Source organism: Cydia amplana, chromosome 1 (genome assembly GCF_948474715.1).
Source record: "Cydia amplana chromosome 1, ilCydAmpl1.1, whole genome shotgun sequence".
NCBI lineage: Eukaryota > Metazoa > Arthropoda > Insecta > Lepidoptera > Tortricidae > Cydia > Cydia amplana.
Window position 1 is genome coordinate 2,342,392 of NC_086069.1, and position 27,036 is coordinate 2,369,427.

Below are 27,036 nucleotides of genomic sequence, written 5' to 3' on the forward strand. Positions count from 1 at the left end.
ACATGTTTGGTGATTTCGAATTTCGACTTTGACTTGGACTGGGACCCGGACTGGGATCCAGATCCGGACTCGTACCCGGATCCGGTTCGGACCCGGACCCGGACCTGGACTCGGATTCGGACTCGGACCTGCACTAGACACGGACTCGGACACAGACCCGGACCTTGACCCGAAAAACCACTATTATACCTAAACTAAATAAACCACTATGATTACCTACCGGGCGCGGCTCGCCTTAAGGAGCGCTTGTGCGGTGCACTCCCATAAATAATCAAAATGAAATCATACCACCTATTTAATATATTACTATTTAAGATCTATCGTAAAAAACTCAATACCAATTAAATAATAACCTTTATTCATTATAAGTTTATTTTATAGACAGCTTACCACTACCTACTCGGCGTAATTTCATAGAAATCAAAGGTATAACGCGCGAAGCGGAGCGCTTTGGATTGCGCTCCTATGGAAAAAGATTTAGTACATTCGATCAATAGGAAATTCAATAAGAGCGAAAGAGAAGTTTCAACACAGCTGTGCGCGTGAAACAGATAATTTTCTATGAGGGAACAGGCAAAATCGGTGCAGCGCTCCGAGCCCGGTTGACCTTGCGCGCGCATCCCGCGCGCCATGTTGATGTTGTTGTCACTTGTTTCTAAACAGACCTTAGTCAATTTTAAAGGCGGGAATGCAATTTTGGCTTTTTTTCATAATAAATAATGAAACAAGAGTTTAAACAGTGAAAGCACATAATTTGTTTCTTGTGAAGTGTTTAAAAATTAATGAATTTAACGTGAGAATATGAAAAAGTTCACAAAATCGACTCGAGTTAAATTATTGACGACCTTGAACGTTCGTAACAATGTTACGAAGTGTCCAGTAGAATTGACACATGAGACAATCATGTTCTCGCTTGATTATATTGTTTAATTTAATTTTAGTTTTGGACACTTGGAGACCATATACATCTCTAAGTAATTATTTATTTTATTTTTAATGATTCTGACACTTGGAGACCTTTACATCCCTAAGTATTTATTCATTTTATTATTTTTATTTTATTGTACATACTTATATTTTTAATGATTCGGACACTTAGAGACCTTTACATCTCTAAGTCAATTTAGGCTAGTAATTATGTGAAGCTATACCGTCTTTTATGTAACATACGAGCACAAAATGCTGTGTCTCACAGCTAAGTGTTATCACTATTTTAATATTAATATAGGCCGGTAGCTTGAACATGTCATGCTCGCTTAAAAGTCTTTGCTTACGGTGGCGTCGTTGATCGGGTCGCCACTTTCCCGAATGAAGGTTGAGGGAGGCGATGGCTGAGATACGCGTCGTACTCGTGAACGGGTGCTGTTTGTGGAGACGGGTCTGTTTAAGCTAACACGAATATATTTAGTAACTTTATTTTTTAATTTAATTGCAGTGAGACGCCTCATTCGGTTCTCGTATGTTTTTTTTTTTTCTCTCGTAATGTGTTAATCATACAGGATTGTGACTCTTGGAGACCCTATACATCTCTAAGGATAATTTGATAAACTATGTTATTTTTTAGTTCTGACACTTAGAGACATTTACACCTCTAAATAAGTTTAGATTTTTTTTCCATGTATCTGTTTTGTTTTTATTTTAATATTATTATTATAGTTTTTTTATGTAATTCGACATTAAGAGACCTTATACATCTCTAAGTAATTGTATTACGTTAGTTTGATTTGGTAGTTGTAGTTGTATTTAATAATTGTTGATGTATAATTATTATTATTTTGCTTGTATGTAAATTCAATGTTGACGTGTAAAAGTGCCCTTGTGGCCTATTTGCTGAATAAATGTTGAAGTTGAAGTTGAAGTTGAAGTTAGTCAAAAACAAAAACTTATATATTTTTAAATCAGATCAATATGCAAAAACACCGTGGTTGTGTTGTGTGCAGCTTATTTTGTTTTTCGTGTTACTTAAGTATATACTCGTATTATGTTTTGTGTTTGGCTCGGGCGCGGGCGAAGTGCGGTGAGTTTGTTTGGACCGAAATAGGTGTGTTAACAATTTAGCACATCTTTCCATAAAATTTAAATAAAAACATTATATCCATTTGTAAAATGAACTGCAGTTGGCGTCTATCGGTCGTCAAGATATTCGTAATACCGAAAATCTATGAGAGAGTTCAATGACCGGGTGGACGGAAACCGACATCTAGGTACTTTGCGACGGTTAATTGAATGTGTAGGTTTAGTTTTCGTTTTTTATTGTGAGTGAACACCCATAACACATAGCTACCGGCCGCCTCTGTTACCTACCATAAAATGTAGGTATAAAGTATGATGAGGCCAAACCCCTCCCGCTCAAACCCCCGTACACCGCACCGCATGCGCCGTTAAATGGGTTAGGTTAGGTTTGAACTGCTATCCTCACAGAACCGTACAAAAGTGGGTTAGGTTAGGTTAGAACTGCGAGCCTGACAGAAACGAAATGCTTCCTTTTCTACATAGCGCACCATCTACAATAATCTTTCACCGGGCCGCATAGAAGTCAGTTTTTTTTTTTTAAATTATTAATAGTATAAATTATATCCCACCACACCGGTATAAAATAATAAAAGTACATAAATTTTCTCCATTTTCTATTTTGTGAGCTTATAATGGCAAATTTAAGAAAAAACGCCGAAGTTAAAGCGGTGTTTTTAGGCACCTTTAGAATTAATTCTTCTGAGCAGATATATAGAAATAAATTTGCTTTAATTACTTCATTTTTGGCGTTTTCGGTTACAAATCGACTACGGCCTCCTAAAAAAAAATGCATAATTATCATAATATTATTAATAGGAATACCTAATTAAGACTACACTGAATATCTTATTATACATATCGTTTTGAGATAATAATAATAATTATTAATAATTGTAATTAACTAAAATATGATCATTTTACATTTTACTAGCTGTTCCTTGTATGTAAGTTGTAAATTTCGTCACCTTTCTTGATACAGATCCGTATTATCCGAATTATCCGGATATCCGGATCCGTCAAATTTTAATATCCGAAATATCCGGATCCGAAAAATTGACGGATCTTGCAAACCCTAGCGACAGCCGACCCGCTGACCACGACCGTACCTATTATTATTACATAGATGACCCTAAGATATAAATTCAATTCCTTACTTAAGTTGTAATAGCTTAAAATAAAGATCTTGATCAACGTAGGTAGCCTAAGACCTAGGTAGACCATGTATTATGCCTAAGTTGTAATTAGTTAAGACCTAACTGAACCGTTAGTTTTAAAATGAGTACTAGAACCTTGTCTCTATCCCAGTCATAATAATAATGAGCCCGATTATGCCTGCATTCCATTTATATTTACGTGGTCGCCGATACCACGGCGAAAGCCAGCTTTTTCGCTCTCTAATTGGTCGCCAGTAGAGCGAGAGAGTGTGTGAGCTAGACAGGTATAAAAATGGTAATTTTCTCCAATTATTTTGGAGAAACACTTTGATACTCATTCCTACTTCAGGCTTAGAACTATAGCTAGAAGTACGTATGATTATCATTGTAGAAAAAGGTAACGGTGTTGATCTAGGTAAAATCAAGACTCTCACATCTCTCCTCGAACCGTAGGGCGAGAAAGCGTGCCTAGCATTTGTCATTCTTGGCAGATTTTGGCTCATTAATCTGAACCTTGTAGCTAGACCGTAATCATGCACTTGTTTAAACTATTGCCAGTCTATAGAGCGTAAGTAGACGCATCTAATAACATATAGTAGTATAGCTGAACGATTTAGCTTGAAGTAGGAAACCTAGATTCTTACCAAATTGAAAGAGAAAATTCAAGCAAATAAGTCTGAACTTGTGCATTTTTACCGAAATCGCATAAGCTAATCACAGTCGCTAGATCGAACGCGTCCCTTGGTTTGTATGTGTGTGTAAACTATCCTGGTCTCTGTCAGTTACCATGGAGAGAGCCGCGAACTTGCGATTGTCATTGGCTAAAAGTCTACACTCGCAAACGTATAAATACGAGCGGGCCTGTAAAATTGGAGTTAGTTGTGACCAGGACCCAAACCGAACAGTTAGTTGTGACCAGGACCCAAACCGAACAGTTAGTTGTGACCAGGACCCAAACCGTGCAGTTTAGTTATTATTCAGGACCCGAACGATTAAAACGCGAATCTAAGTGACCCGATCCTAGGCTAGAACCCAAGCTTAGACCTAAGTTAGTGTTGTCGTGAACCTAAGTTACAGTGATCCTTGTAATTTCCATAAGAACCATTATTATAACAGATACAATCAGACCCCTTTTGATTTTGAACCCTTGAACCTTGAGCTATCGTAGATGTCTCTGTAGGCGACCGTCTCCTACAGTAACAATAATTATGTCCTAGGTACTTGAAACTCTGTACTCTGTCTAAGAGAGCTCCGTTAAGCATGACAGGTGGCACATTCGATAATTTGTTATTGCGGGCCTCAAAGACCATGTATTGGCTCTTCGTAACATTGTACCTTAAGCCGTGACTCACGGCGTACCCCTCACATATTTTTAACAATCGCCTGAGACCACAGACTGACGCGCTCAGCAACACCATGTCGTCTGCGTAACTAAGATTATTCACGCAAACACCGCCAATCTGACATCAGACATGCTGCCTGCTGAGCGCCCCAATCAGGTCGTTCATGCATGTAAAGGTTGAACAGTGCGGGGGAAGTCAGACCCCCCTGTCTTACCCCACATTCCAACCCATACACCTCAGACATTGCCCCTGCCCACTTGACAGTGTTGACCTGATGTCCATACCAGTACTTAAGGATATTAATGAGTTCTAACGGCAGGTTAATTGACTCTAGCTTTTGCCATAGCACTTCGTAGGACACCAGATCAAAGGCCTTGGAGAGGTCAAGAAAGCATGCGAATACCGGGGTCTCGCGATCTATATAATATCTGACGGTATGCTTAAGACACAGTATGGCGCTTTCTGTGGACAGGTGAGGCCGAAAACCAAACTGGTTATCGTGCAGCTTTAAGTATTTGCCTAACTGTGTATTAAGCATAACGTCAAACACTTTTGCAATAACCGTGGCAAGAGAAATGGGTCGGTAGTTACCCTTATCTGTCAGATCTCCAGTTTTATTTTTCACTACCGGCACCACTATCGTTTTCAGCATATCTGTGGGTAGATATGAATGACTCATACACAAGTTGAAGAACATAGCTAAGACTCGTGATATGTGTGGACCAGCATGCTGAAGATGCTCGATGCTCAGACCGTCGTGACCGGGAGATTTGCCTCTTGAGATCGACTTTATCGCATTAGCGACATTTTTGGCTGTAAATCTTATCCCTACTACCTTACTTACGGTCCGAGCACCGGGCGCCCCACGCATTGGTCCCAGCGGTGACTGTACAAGAAAGTGTTCTTTGAAAGCATTCGCTATGCCCTTTGAGTCACTCAACCCGTCAATACTCACCGGAAGGCCAGGCCGAGCGTTCATTTTTCTTGTGTTTTTCCAAAAACCTCGAAAATTGCCTTTAGAGTGTTCTTCGGCTAGGGCGTCCATTCTTAGCTGATCTTCATGGTTTTGGCACCACTTTAATCGCGATTTGAACACCCTACGACTGTCACACATCTCATTATACAAATATACACTATGCCAGATCTAGGCTTCCCGCATGACACCCATTTCACAAACCTCGACCTAGCCACCCGATGAGCATCAGCCACGTGTTTATTCCACCCCACCACACGTGGTCCTCTCCTCCCCCTACCTTTACTTCCCCTTCCACAGACCGCTGCCTCACATAATGCTGTTACAATATTTTTATACATGTTATCTAGAGTACGCCTATGAGCCACATCGCCACAATACCAATCTGCACAATAAGTAAAATCGTTATTAAAATCTATACATCTTAATCTGGCATGAGCCTCCCTACTATATAGTGCTATCTGCTTCTCGTTTCTCTCCCCCCACACTACCGTTTTGTCCGACACAGTTATACTCGGCAGCTTAGGTGTTACAAGTTGCAAATCACACTCAATAATTAAAGGGAAATGATCCGACCAGAAACAATCATACTTGACATATACATTATGCACAGAATGCACCGCCGCCTGGGTCAGGATACAGTGGTCGAGCCAGTCACTGTCAAACCGATAGAAGAGTGTCCTAAAATAATCTTCGTCATAAATATGTCTTTATAGTTTTTGTAATAGCCTACAGCATACAATAAAAACGTCCAAAATTTGCCAGTGTCCAAAATCGGTCCGGAAATAATGCAGGCGACAGTTCATTCCAATTTCCACAGTTTAGCTGTGCGAGGCAAGAAGTTTCTGGGGAAGCGCACAGGACTGCCAGCTATCTAAGTATTAGGCAGTGATGATGGAAATGTTGTCGTGTAGAGTCTGTAGAGCAATGGCGGAAAGAAGCGGCAGGAGTATGACAAAACAAAATCAGCCTGTATTTTAGGGCCTAGACGAAGGTTACAATGAAGATAAGATAAAGCATTCGACTCCTTCAGTAACCACTTAAACTTGACATGAAGAGGCGGTTGCTTTGTCTTTTTATTACGCGATAAACGTGCTTCTTGTTCGATTGTCTATTATTATATGTACTATTTACGTACCGTAAAACGGGGTGAGTAGGTTTCGCGGGGAGAGGTGGGTTATGAATGGGGAGAGAAGGACGGAGAGGGGGGTGAGAAGGGATTTTAAGGCTACTGCTACAAAAATAATGTATTCCAATTTAAAATGGAGCTATAGTAATACGCATAATAAAAAGAAATCGATCTAACAATCTTCCAAAATCACCTTTGTATGAAAACCCTTCTCACCCCAAATACGAGGCACTACGGGGTGAGGTGGGTTTTCCTCTTTATCGTCAAAGTTATGAAATGGAACTACCCAAAATAAAATAAAAACTAAAATACAAACGTCCGGAACACTTATTATATACACCATTCAATTTTCATATATAAAAATAAAATGTTATCGAGGTTTGAATTTCAGTTTTGACCCTACTCACCCCATTTTACGGTATGGAGAATTATACCGTGTATACCACATATAAGTATACCGTCCATTAACCACTTCGTGGTCCTTACAATTCGAACCCGGGACCTTCTGCTTTGTAGGCTAAGTCGATACTAGGTTAAGAGGCCGTTAATAAAAAGACAATTATATACTTAATCCATTTAATATAGTTTCGCTATTTTAACTGAAAGTTTAAATACAGCTGTTAAAATATTAACCTGTCCACACCTACGTGTAGATACGCGTGTTAACATTGTCCACATGCGGGCTCGATACCATCATACCGACATCAGAGACCGATAAACAATAAAGAGACCCCATACAAGCGTTGCTTTTCTCGTACACTGTTGTAGTTGGCAACATAATTATATTATTAGATCGTCGACATTCAGGAAAACGGCAAGAGTAAATTTTCCCTAAATATTCTTTCCTAAATACTCTATCTGATATCGGATGACGTTTGGAGAAAATGCCCTACAGCGTCAGTCATTATATCATCAGTCCTTTTATTTTTTCAATAAACGCTTTCTTTTGACCAACAAACAATAGTTTTGTGTAAAAATAAATATAAAAAGGCATTTTCTTACCTTTTGCTTCTTTGTATCATCGGATCGGACTGTGTCAAAACGGTCCTATCTTATCTTATCTTACTTATACCTTTAAACGAGAAATTCTTGATTTGTATATTTCGGTGATTTCGGAAACGGCTCTAACGATTTCGAAGAAATTTGCTATATGGGGGTTTTCGGGGCGAAAAATCGATTTAGCTAGGTCATCTCTGGGAAAAGGCGCATTTTTGAGTTTTTATATGTTTTTCGAGCAATGCTCGGTCTCCCAGATAGGTAATGCGCCACACGATTTTGCATGAAGATTGAAAGTGTTTACCATTTACTAATCTCTGCTAACCGGCCTACCTCTACTCGATACCATAGGGAAGTAAGTGCCAAGCACGCCAAAGCAACTCATTCAAATTAAAACCTTAATACCATGTATTTGGAATTGGTTTAGTTTGAGCAGTTTTCAAGTTTTTACCTATGCAAAGACTGGTTAGTTGACATACTGAAAATGTACTGAAACATATCGGAACAAAATGCTTTATTAAACTTTGTTTGTTCTATGGATTCACTAGGCTGTGAATAGGTATTTTTAAATGTGCAAATAGATTAGAAGGATTTTTTTTAAATTAAGTTGTCAGATTTTTAGAGCATTGACTAAAATTGAGATTCGTTTTGTGTTTATAGCTTGGCAAGTCATTTCCGTCAGTAGAAAAAGGGGGCAAAAAATGTAGGCGCGTAGATTTGTCTTCCCATACAAAATTAGAATTTCGCGCCTTTTTCTACTAACAATATGGGTTTGCCAGAGTATAAGTTCGAGTGTTAAAGCCTCGACGACGTGTAAAGACTCGCGAGTCATCAAGACTTCAATTTCAACCTTATTTTTGCTTGACTGGTGAAGATTAAAATTTCTGTTAAAAAAAGAATGTCTGATCTACGGTAGGGGAGGAACCGTAACTTTGCCTTTCATATGGGTACACTTGGCTCTCGATCTATATAGTAGGCTCAGGCAAATCGGATCACAGGGCGAATCGGATCATGATGAAAAACTCGTTGAGACGCCCGGTGCACTAGCATTGCCCCGTGCGTCTCTCCTCTTAGCCTGCGATGCCATCTAAGTAGTTATCGAAGGGAAAATAATTGTAATGGAACTATTTTGTATTATCTATTTATCAAATATCACAAAAAAAACTAAAGGATATGGAGTTTTTTGATGCCAAGTTAAATTCAAAATCTAAAAGATCATCCCAATTTGCAGAACATTGTAGTTACTTTTTAGACGATTTATTTTTAATTCTATGGCACTTTTTTTCTAAATTGCGTGCTTAAATTAATAGACTCACTGCTTAAAATAGCTTTAAGTTGTTAAAAACATATCCACTGGGGAAATAAAGCATGACTAGAAACTTAAGCTTTACAACATGACAATAAAGTCTATTTTGTATTAAAGCAACGTAACTATACTTACTTTTCCCTGTGTTTGCTCTCAAACGATCTCTTTTAAAAACAGCCACTTTTTCACTATTAACTAATTAGTTCTTTGCTCGCATAAAGGAAATTAATTAAAACACACACAAACCTTTCAGCATTTATGTTTCATTTTGCAGTCGCGAAACATTATTATAAATTACAGTCGTTTTTAAAACTACTTAGAACTACTTAAAATTACGATCACATACTGTTCAGGCTCTAGCACATCTCACTGCACCAGTTGCGCGAGATAGACCCATCTCTTTCTGAGTATTGTGAAAAAGAGACGAAAGATACTATCTCGCGTCCGGAGATGTCTTAGCCGCTCAGGTAAATTAAAACGCATTATTACCTAGACCTTGGTTCATTGCGTTCAACAGATCACCGTTATCAGCGTCTATTTCCCAAGCGAATAATCCACCGAGTTTATTCGCCCTCACATATTTGCCCTTGGCAATGACCGACCTTGCGTCATCATAAGTTATGAGATCGCCCGTCTCTTTTCTGAATACGTAAGGAGCCTCCGCGACGCTGTCGTAAGTGTACTCCCATTTTCCTTGCGCTATTTCGTTGGCTATGTCTCTGTAGTCAACGACTCCGTCTTGCCATGAACCCTTGCAGGGCCCTGTAGCGTTTCCAAGGAAGGGATTCTTCGGGTCCTCGTAACCGTGCACGCCGGTCCAGCCACGGCCGTACATAGCGACGCCGATGACGATCTTCTTAGGATTCACTCCTTGAGCAAGCAGCATCTTCGTACCGAAGTCTGTGGTGTAAGTTTCCTTAGGCCTCCAAGCTGGCGCGTGTAAAGGAGTCTGGTGTCCAAGCGTATCGTTAGACCAAGCGCCTTTGAAGTCGTAACTCATGAGGAAGATATGGTCCATGTATTGCTGAGCCTCTTTGTAGTTGACAACTTGGATCTTGTCCCAGCCAGCACTGATGGCCGATGTCAGTTCGTACTTCTTACCAGTTTCAGCGGAGAGTTCGTTCAGCATAGCGCGCAGTTCCTTCATGAGAGTAACATAGACTTCACCATCCTTGGGACTTCCTAAATGAGGGTTGGCTCCCTTGCCTCCAGGGAATTCCCAGTCGATATCGACGCCATCAAAGAACTTCCAAGTCTGGAGGAAGTCCTTGACTGAGGCTACGAAGCGGTCACGTTTGACTTTGTCATCAAAGAAGAAGAAGGGATCGGCCAGAGTCCAGCCACCAACGGACGGCAGGATCTTCAAGTCTGGGCGGGCTTGTTTGAGAGACATCAGCTGACCGAAGTTACCCTTGTAAGGCTCGTTCCAGGACGAGAGTCCCTTCTGGGGCTTTTGCAGAGCGGCCCAAGGATCGTGGATGGATACTTTGAAATCTTCGCGACCACTGCAAGAACGCTGTAGAGCTTGGAAACTTCCCTCGATCTCCTTCAGACTGTCGTTGATACCGTCGCCACCGCAAATTGGGATGAAACCGTACAAGAGATGGCTCAGATTGGGCACAGGTATTCTATCCACGGGGAACCTCCTGGGATACACGCCCCATTCAACGAAATACGCTCCAACTACTTTCCCAGAAGTCTGCTTGAAAGGCTTATTCCTTTCTCCCATGCTGTAATCTAATGGGGGCAAATGGCTTCCATCAGTATCGGCAACAACTATTTCAGTAGGGTCGCTAGAGCTGCATCCGTCCTTGTTGCATAATTCTACAACCATTTGGTAGCGTCCTCCCTTCTTGACTTTGAAAGAAGCTGAGCCCGTGGACTGTCCTGGTCCCGACCAGTATTCCTGTCCGTTGAGGAGTACCCTGGATTTTTCGGCGGCATCGCCAGACCAGACGTTCCACGTGACGGAGACGTCGGCGGCATCGTGGCGCTTGACGAGCTGGTTGTAGGCTGTGGCCGCTTGGTTGACTTCCACGATGGCGAAGGTGCGCTCTCCCCAGCCGAGGGAAGGCTTCCCCGGAGGGGCGGCGTGCGCCAGCGCCAGCGCCGCGATGACTAATGCCACTGGATACCCCATAACCGGTCCCAAAGTTCAACGCGCGAACTTCGTTAAGCGACGACACGTACTGAACCTGCATATTGAGACGGATCTTTTATATACTCTGATATTAGTAGGCCAACCGCTAGTACGAGAGCCTGTATCAATACTGCACCGCAGAACCTATATGGCGAACGTGTAGGCTTATTGTATAGAGCGTCAGCCGTATAGATTCTGGGGTAGAAAGTACATGCTGGGGAGATTTTAGATACGAAATAAATATCATTAGCACAGTTTTGTATCACGGTTAAATTTCTAGAGCAGCCAAGGTGACAAAAAGTGTTTTGTTTTTTAATTAATGATTTATTTTGATTTTCCTTTTAGGCTAATGGACGATGACTAAGGAATGAAACAACGCCTTTGTTATCTCTGAGTGTTTCCTTTCGTTGGAAAATAAATCAACTATTTTAAATGCCTACTACTGAATGTAGTACCCTTGTAAGGCTAAAAGGTTTAAAGTTTCTTTAAATAAATTAGCTCTGAATTATCAAATGACAATCTAGATAGAATTAAATTTAAATTAGACACTACTAAACTAAACATGTTTGAAACAACGCTTATATTATTATAATTTTACAAAACTTATAATTAATTTTTCATTTAAACTGGAATTACCTATTGTCTACGTCTTATTGAATCTAATAATTGAAGCGCGTTTTAACTAAAACCTAATTTAATAAAACTGAGTTTTTGATTAAACCTAAAAGAGGCAGAGTGTTTCCACAGTCCTGTGATCCTATCTTGTATAGTCGCCATCAGATATATCGGAGCGGCCAGGGTGCTCACAAACATCTGAACACACCTCTATTGTCAAGGCATTATCGGAGTGCGTGATCAGATATTTCCGAGCACCTCAGCCATTCCGATTTATCTGGTACGTACCAAATTCAAAGTTTCCATGTTTTAATACCGTTTGTTTGTTTTTGCGATGACCTGTTAGTGATATGCGAGATTCATAAAAATAATATTGGCTTTAGTTTTATTGCATATTATTGATGTATTTTACTAATTTGTTTTTATACAACGTACGTTCATCGTATCTTTGTATATGTATTGTTTTGTTTGTATATGTATTGGACCTGTCTGGCCTAGTGGGTAGCGACCCTGCCTATGAAGCCGATAGTCCTGGGTTCAAATCCCGGTAAGATCAATTATTTGTGTGATGGATGAGCAATCTATGTATATAAGTATGTATTTATCTACTTAAGTAGGTATGTATATCTTCGCCTAGTAGGTACCTAGTCTGTCTTAGTAGTAGGAGTTTTATGACTTCTCAGCGCCCTAGAGTAAAATGGGCTTTCTCTGAAACTATCCTAGTAATTACCGCGTTATTTTCCAAGCAACTACGAAAACATTGGGCTCTGTTTTGTAGGACCCCGCATTGACTGACTTATTTTGGACCTTATTTCCTTACCATAAGGGTTACGAACGGTCGTTTTAGTACGTCTACAATGGTAGTTGCTAACACTGAAAAACTAGCTGAACCCATAGCCTACATAGTTTTTATTTTATTACATATGTCCTACATTTGTTACGCAAATACAGTGGGTTTTTTGTTTCTGCGATATGAGGGGACCCCCCCAATCTTAGGTCAGTTGTTATCTAATCTATGCTCCAAATAAGTACCTACTATTTCCATCAAAAACAAGCGTGTTTCAAAACAAGGAAAAAAATGTTTGTGATAAATTATAGGTACACAAATAAATATACTTTTACCGGGATCGGAACCCAATGCCTCCAGCTTCGTAGATATTCATTGTCCCCCCCCCCCCCAATATCAAAAAACTACTTTTATTTCCCGATTTTTTGGGCACCCCTCAATTTTTTTACAAATTACTACTGCATTTACCCTTCTAGACTCATAACAGGCAACGATTATCACTTATTTTTTGAACTATATATAAAAAGAGGAGGCCAAGATTATTTTTAGATCACTGAGCCAAAACAGTTAGTATAAAAATAACATAATTTATTATTAATAATAGCAAAATAGACGTACGTGATTATGTGCGCCGCGCCTACGTGTGTTACACACACTTAAAACACGTCGTAATCTCGTTATGATAGCTGGGTGATAATATGCTACATGACTAATTTTCATTTATGGTATCAATCGATCGGGTTTGTCTTTAGGATCAAATGTCTATATGGGACCCATTGCATTAAAGTAACACAAAAGTCAGAAATTGTAGTCAAAGGCCGACAGTCGCACTTCACTCTCGAAACGCCCTAAACAAAACGATAAGGGAACGTGACGTCAAGGTTTCTCTCTTGTAGTATGGACAAAACAAGAAAATTGCGTTTTTGTCGGTGAAATAAGTATTGCGTTTATGTATATAGTTGCTATACAATATTTTTTTGGATGAAATGTAAGGAATATCCACATTATTGTGATAAATTGCTCGTTTGCTCTCTATAGTAACAGCACCAGTCATGGGACATTTAAGAGGAAATTTGGAGTATTTGTGATATTTCCCTGATACCGGCAAAAGTTCTACCGCTTAGCGTGTTTAAAGATGAAAATCCTATCCATCTTTTATGTTTCAGGCGTGTTATATCAAAGATACTGCAATTAGTTTCCACATAATTTACAAATTAAAACTATGCCTTTTTTCTCCAGTCATGGACACCAAAGCTCCAGTAATGGTACCCCGGTAATGGACGTGGATCCAGTAATGGGCCCCCTATAATGGACATACCCTATCAGTATAAGATATTGGAACAGGGAATAAATTTTTGGCAAAAAACTAGTTATTAGTCATATTTGGTATAAGCTTTTATGTAAGAATGTATTTTTCTTTTCACAGCCAACTAATACTCATCAAGACAATTCTAACAAACCCAAACACAATAAGGTTGCGTTTATTACAGAGTTCCCATGGCCACCTCCTGTCTCCATCATGAGATCAGGTCCATGTTATCATAATATTGCATTGTCATCCGATTTGCTTACGTATCCAAAATTTCAACTCAATCGGAAATCCGAAAGTGGCTCAAATTCAACTTCCAAGATTTGAACCACACTAACTAACAGGCATGTTAAATAAAATTTTGTAAAAACGATATTAATTTTTTCTACTCCCGTACTTTTATTTGTCATTTAAAGGGTCGTGCACACACCTTTAAACCCCTCTCTTATAGTTGTCAAGACAAGTCTTTAGTCTATTCCCCAAAAAAGTATTTGTGCATACACGCAGTATCTTTTTGGCACTTTTACGATACTTCGTGTAATCACCACTTAAAAAATATTGTATGGAATACATTGTTGCCAACCTAATTTTAATTGTCATTTCTGCCAGATGAGTGAACCATAGACATGTTTTGGTCACATCATCATCATCATCATCAGTTTTCATCTTTATAGGGCTGTATCTCCTAAACCGTGCGTCGTAGCGCAAAAATAATCAAATTTTCGTTCCCCTTTTAATCCCGTAAGTAATATTTAAAAAACACGAAAAACAAAAAAAAATTATAAAAAAGAAAGAAAAATGTTTATGGGTTGTATCTCCTAAACCGTGCGTAGTAGCGCAAAAATATTAAAATGTTCATTCCTCTGTAAGAAGCCCCTAATTAATATAAAAAAAAACACAAAAGAGAAATAATAAAAAAAAACAAAAAAAAAATTATAATGCTGTATCTCCTAAACCGTGCGTCGTAGCGCAAAAATAATAAAATGTTCATTCCTCTGTAAGAAACTCCTAATTAATATTAAAAAAAAAAACACAAAAGAAATAAAAAAAAAAAACAAAAAAAAAACTTTATAATGCTGTATCTCCTAAACCGTGCGTCGTAGCGCAAAAATAATAAAATGTTCATTCCTCTGTAAGAAACCCCTAATTAATATTATAAAAAAAAATAAAAAAAACAAAACAAAACTTTATAATACTGTATCTCCTAAACCGTGCGTCGTAGCGCAAAAATAATCAAATTTTCGTTTCCCTTTGAAACCCCAAAGTAATATTTAAAAAAACACGAAAAACAAAACAAAATAAAAAAAAAAGAAAGAAAAATGTTTATGGGTTACATCTCCTAAACCGTGCGTCGTAGCGCAAAAATAATAAAATGTTCATTCCTCTGTAAGAAACCCCTAATTAATATTAAAAAAACAAAAAAAAAATATATATATTTATAAGGCTGTATCTCCTAAACCGTGCGTCGTGGCGCAAAAATAATAAAATTTTCGTTCCCCTTAAGAATCCCACGCACTGAACAACCTATCACATTAGGACATTAAACAATCATCATCATCTATTCTTATTATTATTTCATTGCATTTCAAAGTAAGTGCTTGGTCGTAGAAAAAGTATTGTATGCAACGTTGTTTAACTGAGTCAAAAAATACTCGTGGCGTCTTTATTAACAATTTTCGGCTTCACGCCACTCGCCTTTTTTGACCCCTCTTAAACAACGGTTGCATAAAATACTATATCCGAAGTCCGAGAAGACTTCCTGACATAGTTCGTAACTACATTATACCTACTTCTGTATTATTTAAACATGAAATTACGCCATGGCAAGCATCATTATGTAAATTGTAAGTTATCCCATCATAGGAGGTATGCAGTTTTAGAGCTCCTATAATGGGATTGGGCAAAATACCATTATTTTTTATACATCTCTAGAGACACAAAATAGTGTGTTGTATACCTTATTTCATGGTAAATGCAATTAACAAAACACATTCTAGTTTACACCAAGTTATAATTAATTACAATTTAATATATGAACTCACCTCTCTTAGCGAAGTTGTTAAGAATTCTTACTAGTTATATTTTTCGGTGACACGACAACTTTTGGGTTGACGCCAATTTCTTAAAAAGTAACCGAAATTAATAAAAATACAAACTTAAACAGCTCTATGACTCTTATTTATGGTAAAATATTGCCAGTGTTCATAAACTACTTTTAGATACTTATTTTAGAGGATTTGTGGTTTTATGTCCCATTACCGGTTCCACGTCCATTACATTATTTTACTAGAATTTGTTATAAAATTCAACATGTGTTATCATCCCTATATATACAATATTTATAAGTATTGATAATATAAGTTACTCAGCAGGGCGGGACTATATCGTAGCTATATCTCAGCAGGGAGATCTATATCGGGATTCCTAAAGTTTATCTTCCTATTATTGAATTTCTTAATATTTTTTGCCATTAACATCTTTTTTCCTAATTATGTATCACTTGTTATATTTATGAAAACTCATGTTACCTATGGCTAATAAAAATAAAAAATGCTTTTTTTTCATTTATTAAAAAAAATTAGTGTCGCTTGCAGACGTAGGTATCAACTTGATAAAAAACCCCTCCCTCCTTTTAATCATACCTATTTTCATAAAAAAAGTGAAAACTGACTTTCTTCGCATGGCTTTACTAAACTGCAAATAGCGACCAGACCACTTTAAAAATGGAATCGATTAAAATATATATTATGCAAATTGCAAACGTGAACTTGGCATGTTTATGTTGCAATGAACTGCTTATATAATATTGTCATTAAGTAATTAATATTAATTTAACATGTTTCATATGCGGTATTGTACATCTTAGGTAAATGTCCGAATTTACTAAGGATACCTTTGTACGGTCAAGGAATTTAATTTCAGTACCAATTCGTACCTTGTCACAGTGACAATAGTATTAGGTCCCTAAGTGACTTTCATATTGATTGTCACTTTGACAAGGTACGAAATGATACAGTGACAATGGTATCAAATTGCCCTTGTGTTGTACAGAATAGGGAACTCTATCTACTCGTCACACCTAACTTTATCGAAATCTGACGTTTTTTACAATAACACAATTAAAATCGGCCGATTTAAAAAGTCGTTAGAAATGTAGGTCGAAAAGTGATGCTTATTGAAAAGTGAAATTTAACTTTCCTTCACAAAGACGATTTCACCAAAAAGCATAGGATAAATGTTATAGGTAAGTATTATAAATGTAAATGTGAACTTGGAGCCTGTTCATTAACCTCTAACTGGTTATATAACTATTTGCAAACAGTGAAAGTTATTATAAATCAGTTGATATGAGTTTATTTTGCGCTTCACATTACTATCATAAGAAAATATAAACTTAGTAGTTAAGTTGTGGAATAGATGTACCTAAAATAAAAACATTCCAAGAGAACCTCTGTAATAATTAATAATAATTTTAGTGATATGTTATATTATAATGTAATGTTACGTTACAAATTTTTGAATGTTATGTTAGAGGTATGGCATTGTTTGGGTAGACAATACTTATTTGAAGCGATAACAAACTACCAAATAAATTGAGGCCTTTATGTTAAAAGTAACAATAATAATTCTGTAAAAAAGAAAGCGCACCGTTGCAACATTTAAATTCATACAAACTCAACACGTTTATTTTAATACATATACATACAAACAGAAGACTTTAACACGTTATTCATAACCATGTAAATAAACATCCTTAGTTTATTTATACATGATTCTTTCTCCGCCTCCGTTTCTTTAATCCACTTTCAAAAATTAACGACTTGACCTACACTACATCTACATAACTGTAAAAAAAAATTCTTCGTCTTCCTCGCATTATCCCGGCATTTTGCCACGGCTCATGAGAGCCTGGGGTTCGGTTGACAACTGTAAAAACAATTTAAGAGTACCTAATATTAATTTGATGATATTTCGTAAAGGTACCTTTATTTTCATACAAACTTGAAGTCCGCACATTTGAGTGATGGTATCTTAATATGATGTACATAAGGATTTTATGTTTTCAACCTAAAATTGTGATCTGCTTATCCTTTCTCCGACGTGCGACATTAAAAAACAAATGAGCATCTCACCACCGCAAAAAATGCAGGTCAACGCTCAAACAATATAACAATTGGTATAAATTAAGGCTTAGATGCGCTCTTAAACTGGATTGCCGAGGGTTCTGCGTATATGATTCTTTTAAGGGTTCCGTACCCAAAGGGTAAGAACGGTACCCTATTACAAGACTCTGTTGTCCGTCTATCCGTCCGTCTGTCCGTCTGTCTCTCACCAGGCTGTAACTCATAAATCGTGATATTTCTGTTGCCGCTATAACCACAAATACTAAAAACAAATAAAATAGATATTTAAGTGGGCCTTCCATACAACAAAAGTGATTTTTTGCCGTTTTTATACGTTCATGTATACCTAGACGTAATTAACTACTTTCAACCTCATGGGGTGAAAACTCCTTAGGTGTTTAATTAAGGCTTTTTTTTAAAGCCTTTCTTACCTAAACACGGTACTCGACTGAAAACCTCTCCATTATATCGCGATTGTATAAAATAACAAAACTTCCGTGAGACAAAGACGTATTAAATAAAATATATTAAAAACGGGTCACTCACGTATTGACCGGGTTCACGGGTACGAAGTGAAACATGTCGAGCGTTTTTCGACTTAAAATACGTGAGTGACCCGTTTTTAATATATTTAATATTGTATAAAATACTATTAAACTATATCCGACGTTCAAAATCTTTTTGTTTACCTAACCAATGCCACAGAACAGAATAAATAGTAGTACCTACTAGGTACAGAAGATTCACTCTCTACCAAAACGCGTCTATTACGACAGATATGACCGCTAGGTGGCGCAAAGTGCAAGCAGACGTCCGTTCGGTGCGCGGCAACTAGTATGGCTAGATTGGCTAGACACCAGAATTGGTGTGGGCCGCATGTACTTGTAGGTAGTTAGCTTGTTGCGTATTGTAGCGACGCAACGAAATCGCGGAGTGTGCCACGCCTGCCAATACTCTATCCTTGCACTTCACCTAACCCTAAACGCTCGCGTATATCTGGGTTGTTGACTTTTTGCACATTTGCATACAATACCCCAGTTTCCGCGCATTAGGTCGTAAGTGCACAGCGCGACCCGCGCGGATCCGACCTTGTTCTCCGAATGTAGGTTTTTTGTGCCATTGACCGTGCAATCCGGTTGTCCGAGTGCAAGGGTTTAAGTGCGTATTGGGAACAGAAAGGCGCGGGTGATTTGCAATAAGTGTATGGAGAAAGTTTAATTTAAATAATACAATATACAATACTTTTAAACGAGCAATTCTTGTATTTATATGTTTCGGGGATCTCGGAATGAAATTTGCTATATTTGCAGGGTCGAAAAATCGATCTAGCTAGGTTTTATATCCGCGAAAACGCACATTTTCGAGTTTTTATATGTTTTCCGAGCAAAGCTCGGTCTCCCAGATATACATGTTTGCTACAATAATATATGTATAGGTACTGGTAACAGCAGTTGTTAAGGATTTTTTAAATACATTCTATATACATATATATTTAGCCATTGTTAGATTCGATTAAAACGAAACTATTAGTGTAAGGCATGTGGCATTGGTACAAATGCTAGCTTATTTATTGTTCAACAATTGTAATTCGCTGCATAATGCCCCACTAGCATTTAACGAATCGCTATACTCGGGAGGAATAAAGTCGTAAGTGTAATAAAACGTATATGCACATACGACTTTTTGCTATTGTAATACGAGGAGGTATCATTGTAAAGCATCCTGTTGAAATTGGTACATCTCTATGTTTATTGACTTAAAATGTATGTAAAAGCGACTTTTGTTTACCAACATAACTCGATTCAGAAGTAAAAATCGGAAAAATGCTAGAACAATATACAAAGATATGTGTATTTAATTAAAAAATGAAGGGATTTGCATTGTGGTTAAAATTAAGGATATCTTTTTTTTTGACTGCGCTTTGAAAATGATTTAGTAATTTTCTGTCTGGGCGAAGAAATTTTCGGCATGTAGGTAGGTAATTAGGTACTTTCGTTATTTTTTACTATACTATATTAATTACGCATTTTCCGCTTCCAGAAAAGCCTTTTTTAAATCGTCGCATTATTTAAGCGAACCAGAAGAATGTTATGCTCATCTGTTTTATAATCCCCAGATACCTATTGCCCCAATTCCGATATAGTACAAAATTTACTACTTACTTATTATAATCGAATGAATGGAATGATGGTCCCTATGACAGTTATTTTTTATATGTAGTAGCTGCCGCGAAAATTTGTTTGTTTGTATGTATTTTTAGAGATTTAAAACATAACTAATAAAAATACGGTAAAAACAACTTGTTTGTATGAACACGGGTGTATCCAAAATGTAGTGCAATGCATCACAGTATCGCATACAGGCCATCATAACGGCGCCATTGAAATGTCAACTTTCGATGACACTTTCTAAATATATACAGCACAATAGCTTTCCAACCACCTTTTTTGAGGTCGGTATATGAACTCATACATCACCTAAGCGACACCTCTAGAACAAGCATCCATGGATTACGGTGTTTGCTTACCAGGTCGCCTAGCCAAGATGACAATTAGTTGAGAGAAAACGCCAATCGGAACTTAAAATAATAAAAATAATTTGAGCCTATTTACGCCCCACAACTGGGCACAGAGGCCTCCTCTCATGCGCGAGAGGGCTTGGCCTATTCCCTACGCTAGCCCAATGCGGATTGGGGACTTCACATACACCTTCAATCGGAACTTATTTTTTTTTACATTATACGAGGCTAACGAGGAGCAGACCTAAAAAACTGATGGTAAGCAATTCTCGCCGCCCATGGACACCTGTAACACTAGAGAGGTTGTAAGTGCGTAACTGTCCTTTTTAGATGGGAATACGCTATTTTATTGAACGTTTGAAGGTCGTATCGGTCCGGTAACACCGCAGGCGACAGAGGGGCTACCGGGAACCACGTACGACGTGTTGCATCTCTGTCGCACTTGTAATTTCGTACGTAAGTGTGACAGGGAGGCAACACGTCGAACGTGGTTCGCGGTAGGCCTTCTGATCATAGAAATAGTCACGTGACTTTTCGTAACATCTGTCACCCCGATACTTTTTTTTTTCAGCGTTTCTCGATGTTAGATTATCATCTTAGAGCTCCAGGCGTTTACATTTTTTTTTTCATCATTACCGAAAACCTGTCATAAAAAAATAGGTAGGTACTACAAGCGAAACTCAATTTTGATGCTCTGAATATCCAAATAAATTAGGTTTGTTAACGGCGACAGGCAATTGAATACCTAAAATGAAATCTATTTTCAGTTACCTACTTCAATGGAATTTTTACAAAGAGAAGTATAATTTAACTAGTTACACTCGCGAAAATGCTGAACAAATTCACAATTTTGTTCTCTTAAATAAAATTTTCCAAATATTTTCTTCATTACGAAATCACTTCACATTCCTTAATTAGGCCGAGAGATAAAATTTCGGGGTTAATTTAAGGTTTATCAACTGTTCGACTTACTTCAGTAAAACATTATTCTATAACCACTCTTATCACCTTGGCTTAAAATCCAAATTGGAATATTTTGAATCTACAGGCTCTGTGCTCTCGATTTTCGAAGGGACAGTAACGGTAAAGCGTAACGGTTTAACAATAAAGTTCCGAATTTAAATTTCGATTTGTTCGAAATTCGGATCGTTTGCCGTGTAAAGGGAATCAGTATTGGACTTTTTTGATTATAATATTATTGTTCGATTTTTAAATTTGGAACTTTGTTTTTGTTTTTTGTTGTAACTGCATGTATCATATATCATAACTTCTATATTTATTGTAATTCCGAGACCAAAATAAGAATGGAATTGACCGATTTGTCACGATACAATGTAAATGTACATGCGCTGGAACCTTTTTTGAACGTCAACTGTACGTAGTTTTTTCAATATCAGTTTTCCAATTCCTTCCTAATCGCAGCCTTGTAATTACAACAAGCCGTAAATGTCTCATAAACTTTATATTGCACGAAAAGGTCCGTAAATTTATGCAAATCGTTGCATTTGTATGTTAATTTTGTTAGTCAACAACCATAACTCAGTCAGTGATCAAAATAAAGCTCATATCTCATTATTTTGGTACCGTTATGAGAAATTTTTATAAGTATGCGTAAAGAGTTTTTGATTGTCACACTGATGACTAATAAACACACAAACAAAAGACTGCACTTAAGGTCTGTTGCACCAAACAATTTGCCACCGATAAAAAGTTTGCATAAAATTATTCTACGGGAATTATCGCATAGTTCACTGCGAAATGGCGTCGATCAGTCCGTCAATTGTGGTTGGTGCAAGTGGTGCAACTGACCCTTAATCCAATTTTAACGCACATATTTGAACTTATAAAATCACGTATTTTAAGTAATTTTATTTTAGCTTATAAAATCATTCACAAAAACTAGTAAACAATGTGTTTTTACCACTTTTCGCGTATCGGCGCGCACAGGCACCGCTGGCTCCCCCGACACTGATTCTTGCTAAGGACTAGCTTGGCATATAAAGTGGTTCTCCAGGAAAACCAAACCTCATGAGTAACTTATGGTGTATCGTAATGCTGTACACGTATTTGGCTGCGCGGTACGAGTGTGGGGGAGTCATTGGTTTTGCTGAACTGTGTACAAAGGTAATTGTAGAAATTTGGAAAAATTCCATGTGATTAGTATCTAAATTACTTTATCTGGGGCTGCTATCTATCATATAAAAAAACTTGGTTAAAAAATTTTGAAAATTGGTTACCAAATTTAACGTCTTTCACATAATAGTTACCCCAGGTTATTGAAGTGATTAGATATTTTTTTCTTATTAATTATACATTATAATCGGAATAATGGCAATATAATGGCAACTGCCATTTAAACAACTTATCTAAGCCAACATGGAATAATGAACAAAACTAAATTATTATGGAGCAGAACCCTCACGTATAAAAGGCCCTTACAATGTTAATAATATCCACACATTTTATCTGTTTTTTTATTTATTACCACAAAGCATATAATACATAAAAATAAAAATATGACAGCGAACAAAGCCCCATACGGTTTAATACCTGCCGCTGTAGTGGAGTTTAGACTGTTAACCACTTGCAGTGTATAGTATTAACTTTAAATGGGGCATTATGTATGAAAAGGGACCTTATTGTCGATGGCGCTTACGCCGCATAGCGTCGCGCGGCATTGTATTTATATCGGAGCATCATTAATAATGGCGTAACCGCCATCGACAATAAGGTCCCTTTTTATAGATAACGTCACAAATATGTAAAATAAGTACACGTACACGCTTCTGAAATTAAGCAGCAAGAGGACATTTCAACGAAGTCGATTTTCTTTCACGAAGCTAAGGTACAAAGAGTCCATTTTGCGTTTTTTAACCGACTTCAGAAAGGAGGAAAATTTTACAAGAAAAAAGGAAATTCCAACGGCATTCATGGCCAAGGGCTAAAGTCTAACTAACCTCTGTAATTCTTTGAACTTCCCCATAACTATTTTATTCGTGTTATCACAACATAGTACCTACAAAACAAAATCGCTTCCCGCTGCAGTATGTCCCTATGTATGCTTAGATCTTTAAAACTACGCAACAGGTTTTGATGAGTTTTTTTTAATAGATAGAGTGATTCAAGAGGATAAGGTTTATGTATAATTTATTAACCCGTGCAAAGCCAGGGCGGGTCGCTAGTTTTTATTAAAATCTTACCTTAAATATAAATACATTGTATCCATAACCGCTGCAGTATGCAATCGTTCACAAAAGACTAGCGAATTGACCATCCTATTTTAACTAGTTCAGTACACCTGTTAGGGTTGGCAGTCACAGAAGTTTCACGATTTTTTGTGCGTTTTTAGGGTTCAGTAGCCAAATGGCAAAAAACGGAACCCTTATAGATTCGTCATGTCTGTCTGTCTGTCCGTCTGTCCGTCTGTCCGTCTGTCTGTCCGTCCGTATGTCACAGCCACTTTTCTCCGAAACTATAAGAACTATACTGTTGAAACTTGGTAAGTAGATGTATTCTGTGAACCGCATTAAGATTTTCACACAAAAATAGAAAAAAAACAATACATTTTTGGGGTTCCCCATACTTCGAACTGAAACTCAAAATTTTTTTTTTCATCAAACCCATACGTGTGGGGTATCTATGGATAGGTCTTCAAAAATGATATTGATGTTTCTAATATCATTTTTTTCTAAACTGAATAGTTTGCGCGAGAGACACTTCCAAAGTGGTAAAATGTGTGTGTCCCCCCCCCCCTGTAACTTCTAAAATAAGAGAATGATAAAACTAAAAAAAATATATGATGTAGATTACCATGTAAACTTCCACCGAAAATTGGTTTGAACGAGATCTAGCAAGTAGTTTTTTTTTAATACGTCATAAATCGCCTAAATACGGAACCCTTCATGGGCGAGTCCGACTCGCACTTGGCCGCTTTTTTTAACTTGACTCATTACGTTATATCCAAATGGGTATAACATCTACTTAATACGTAGAGATACGCATCTTAACCACATTTTTGTTTTGTAGTTACATATATATAGTTCAGTACATAACTTTGTTCACGGAACACATTATGGGATCACTTCGGTCTAGTTTTTTCAGAGAAGGGTCCTTATGTTTCATGTGCAAGAAGGACCTTTCCATCAGAAAAAGGTCCTCAAGCTACATTATACGTACCTATTAAAAATAAAAAATGTCTATTGTAATGGTAATATCGATACGGTTTTAACACCCCCTGGCACTGATTAAAATAACCGACTTGGTTTGACATTACATCTCAAAACTTTTTTTGTAGTAGAAGAATTGCGTTGCGAGACTGGCATCTTTTTAAATGTAATGTTTTTGATGGGTTAAATATTTATCATATGGATAGCGTGTCGTCGACAACCCTGAACCGATTCAAACCTACCCACCAATTCTACTATCATTCTCATCGCTCTAACATCAGCGATTAGTAAAGGACAACGATATTCAATACTCATATTTGATCACGAATAGCTAGTTATTCAACCGAATGTTCCGCATGAGTTAAGCACGCACAAAACATAGTGTTATAACTATAGCAAGTATAGCAACAAAAACGTATATGAATGTATCCAATAGCAAGTATCAGGCCAATGGGGTTGGCAACTGTCAAAGGTTTACAGAGATGGCGCCATCATAATAGCTTGCCCCTTTTTCTATGAGATACAGGGCATTAAAAAAAAACAAAAATTTGACACAATTGGGTACTTTCCTCTACTTAAAATAAATTATTTCACACTGTGCACGAAATAAAACACCAGATAATTGTTAGAAAAATATAGATAGCAGTTATTTTTAAACACAGTTTCTATTAAATAAATCGGATTGAAATGTAAATATTAGCAAATCGTTTCGACAGTTCTAAAAAAGAAGCTGATTTGAGTAGTAGGAAAGTAGCCAATTCTAGGGATTGACAGGGCAAGCTATGGTGGCGCCATCTGCTAAATATTTCGACCGGCCAACCGCATTCGAACGTACCCTAATATCAGACTGACACTAACAGGGCTATAACCGCGAAAATCGAAGTTCGCAAATTGCGAGCATTTTTCTCTGTCACTCTAATTACGCCTTCATTGGAGATCCCCGCAATTTGCGAAAAACGGTTTTCGCGGTAGCCCCTCTGGTGTCATTCAGTTATCGTGCATTTCGCACATAATCGTCCGTACATGTACAGCCATGTTCGAACTTTAAGATACGTCAAATATTAGACATCTTAACGATATGGGTCGGATGTCAGTGTTAAACAAGTCACGATTCTTCAAACAAAAACTTCAATTTTGACCCTTGTTTGACTCTGACATATCGGATCCATATCGTTTAGATATCTAATATTTTGACGTATCTTAAAGTTCGAATATGGCTGGTATTGTCGCGGGGAGACGTGAGACGTACGATAACTAAATAACATGATTCAAATATTATTTTTATAACCATTTGAGAACCATCATTTCATGGTATCATGGTATGCAGCAGGGATGATTTTTTGACATCCGCGGATGCGGATGCGGATGCGGATTTTTAAAGGCTCACATCCGCGGAAGCGGATGCGGATGCGGATGTCAAGATAGTACCATAAAAAACGTAATTTAGTAATTTTTATTTCAAAAAACCGGCCAAGTGCGAGTCGGACTCGTGTTCCAAGGGTTCCGTACATTAAGTCCCACTCACGCTTGACTGCTCATTTCTAATAGGTTTTTTTGGTTAATGACTAAATTACCTAGCAGTCTAGCACTTACGCCGGTGCTAAGACGTTCCTATACCAACCTGTTTCACATCCGCATCCGCATTAAATCCTCATCATTTTTATGCGGATGCGGATGCGGATGCGGATGTTGAAAATAATGCGGAAGTTCCGCGGTTGCGGATGCGGATGCGGATATTCGCAACATCCCTGGTATGCAGATCCGCACGCCGCTCCTGTGCGCGGGCGGGACATCGCTATATACGTGAATAGGGCTGCCTCGCTCGCACTCTTGCAAATTTGCATCAGTACGGTAAACATGTAACTTTACACTTTTGTGGCAACTAAAGACCCTAAAAACCTCAAAACGTTGACTTTCTAAAGAGCCCCAAAAACCGGAGATACAGTACTTAAAACGGGTATCTTGATACTAAATTTATTGCACGCAGTAATTCGGTATCTCGCAACGCAAATAAAAAATAACTGCAAAATTTGGTTGATATAGGCAGTTTAATAAAGAAAAGTTTCTCATCAACGACAAAAAAGTCGAGGGTAACGATATCGATGGTGTAGTTGGTCAAACCAATGGGAACAAAAAAAAACTATACTCCTCCTTTTCTTTTGGGCGCTAGTACTAGTGTAAGACAAAGATAGTATGATTCTCGCTGTCTATGTTTGAAATGAGACAGTCCTTTGACAAACTATAACTTCAAGTTTTTTTTACTTCCAAAATGAAAAAAAAGCAATGACTCTAGTCCTGAACCCCATGTTAGTGTCTTTGCCCTTACCACAAACTTATCGATGTAGTCAATAAACGCAAAACAAAGAACATTTCATACTAATTTGTAGGCAGCTCTTAGAAAAACGACTACAACGACTGAATATGTAAGTTTGTGTGCCATCCTTTGTGCGAGTCACGGTAAAA

General features: G+C 37.7%; 1 protein-coding gene across 1 annotated transcript; it reads right to left on the reverse strand.

Annotated features, from left to right (window-relative positions):
* Window positions 1-9,157: 9,157 nt before the first annotated feature.
* LOC134657219 (chitinase A-like) lies at window positions 9,158-22,413 on the reverse strand. Its single transcript, XM_063512823.1, has 2 exons — window positions 22,329-22,413; window positions 9,158-11,109 (listed from the first exon to the last, which is right to left on the reverse strand). The coding sequence occupies exon 2, from the start codon at window positions 11,052-11,054 to the stop codon at window positions 9,387-9,389; it is 1,668 nt and encodes a 555-aa protein (XP_063368893.1). The 5' UTR covers window positions 11,055-11,109; window positions 22,329-22,413; the 3' UTR covers window positions 9,158-9,386.
* Window positions 22,414-27,036: the final 4,623 nt, after the last annotated feature.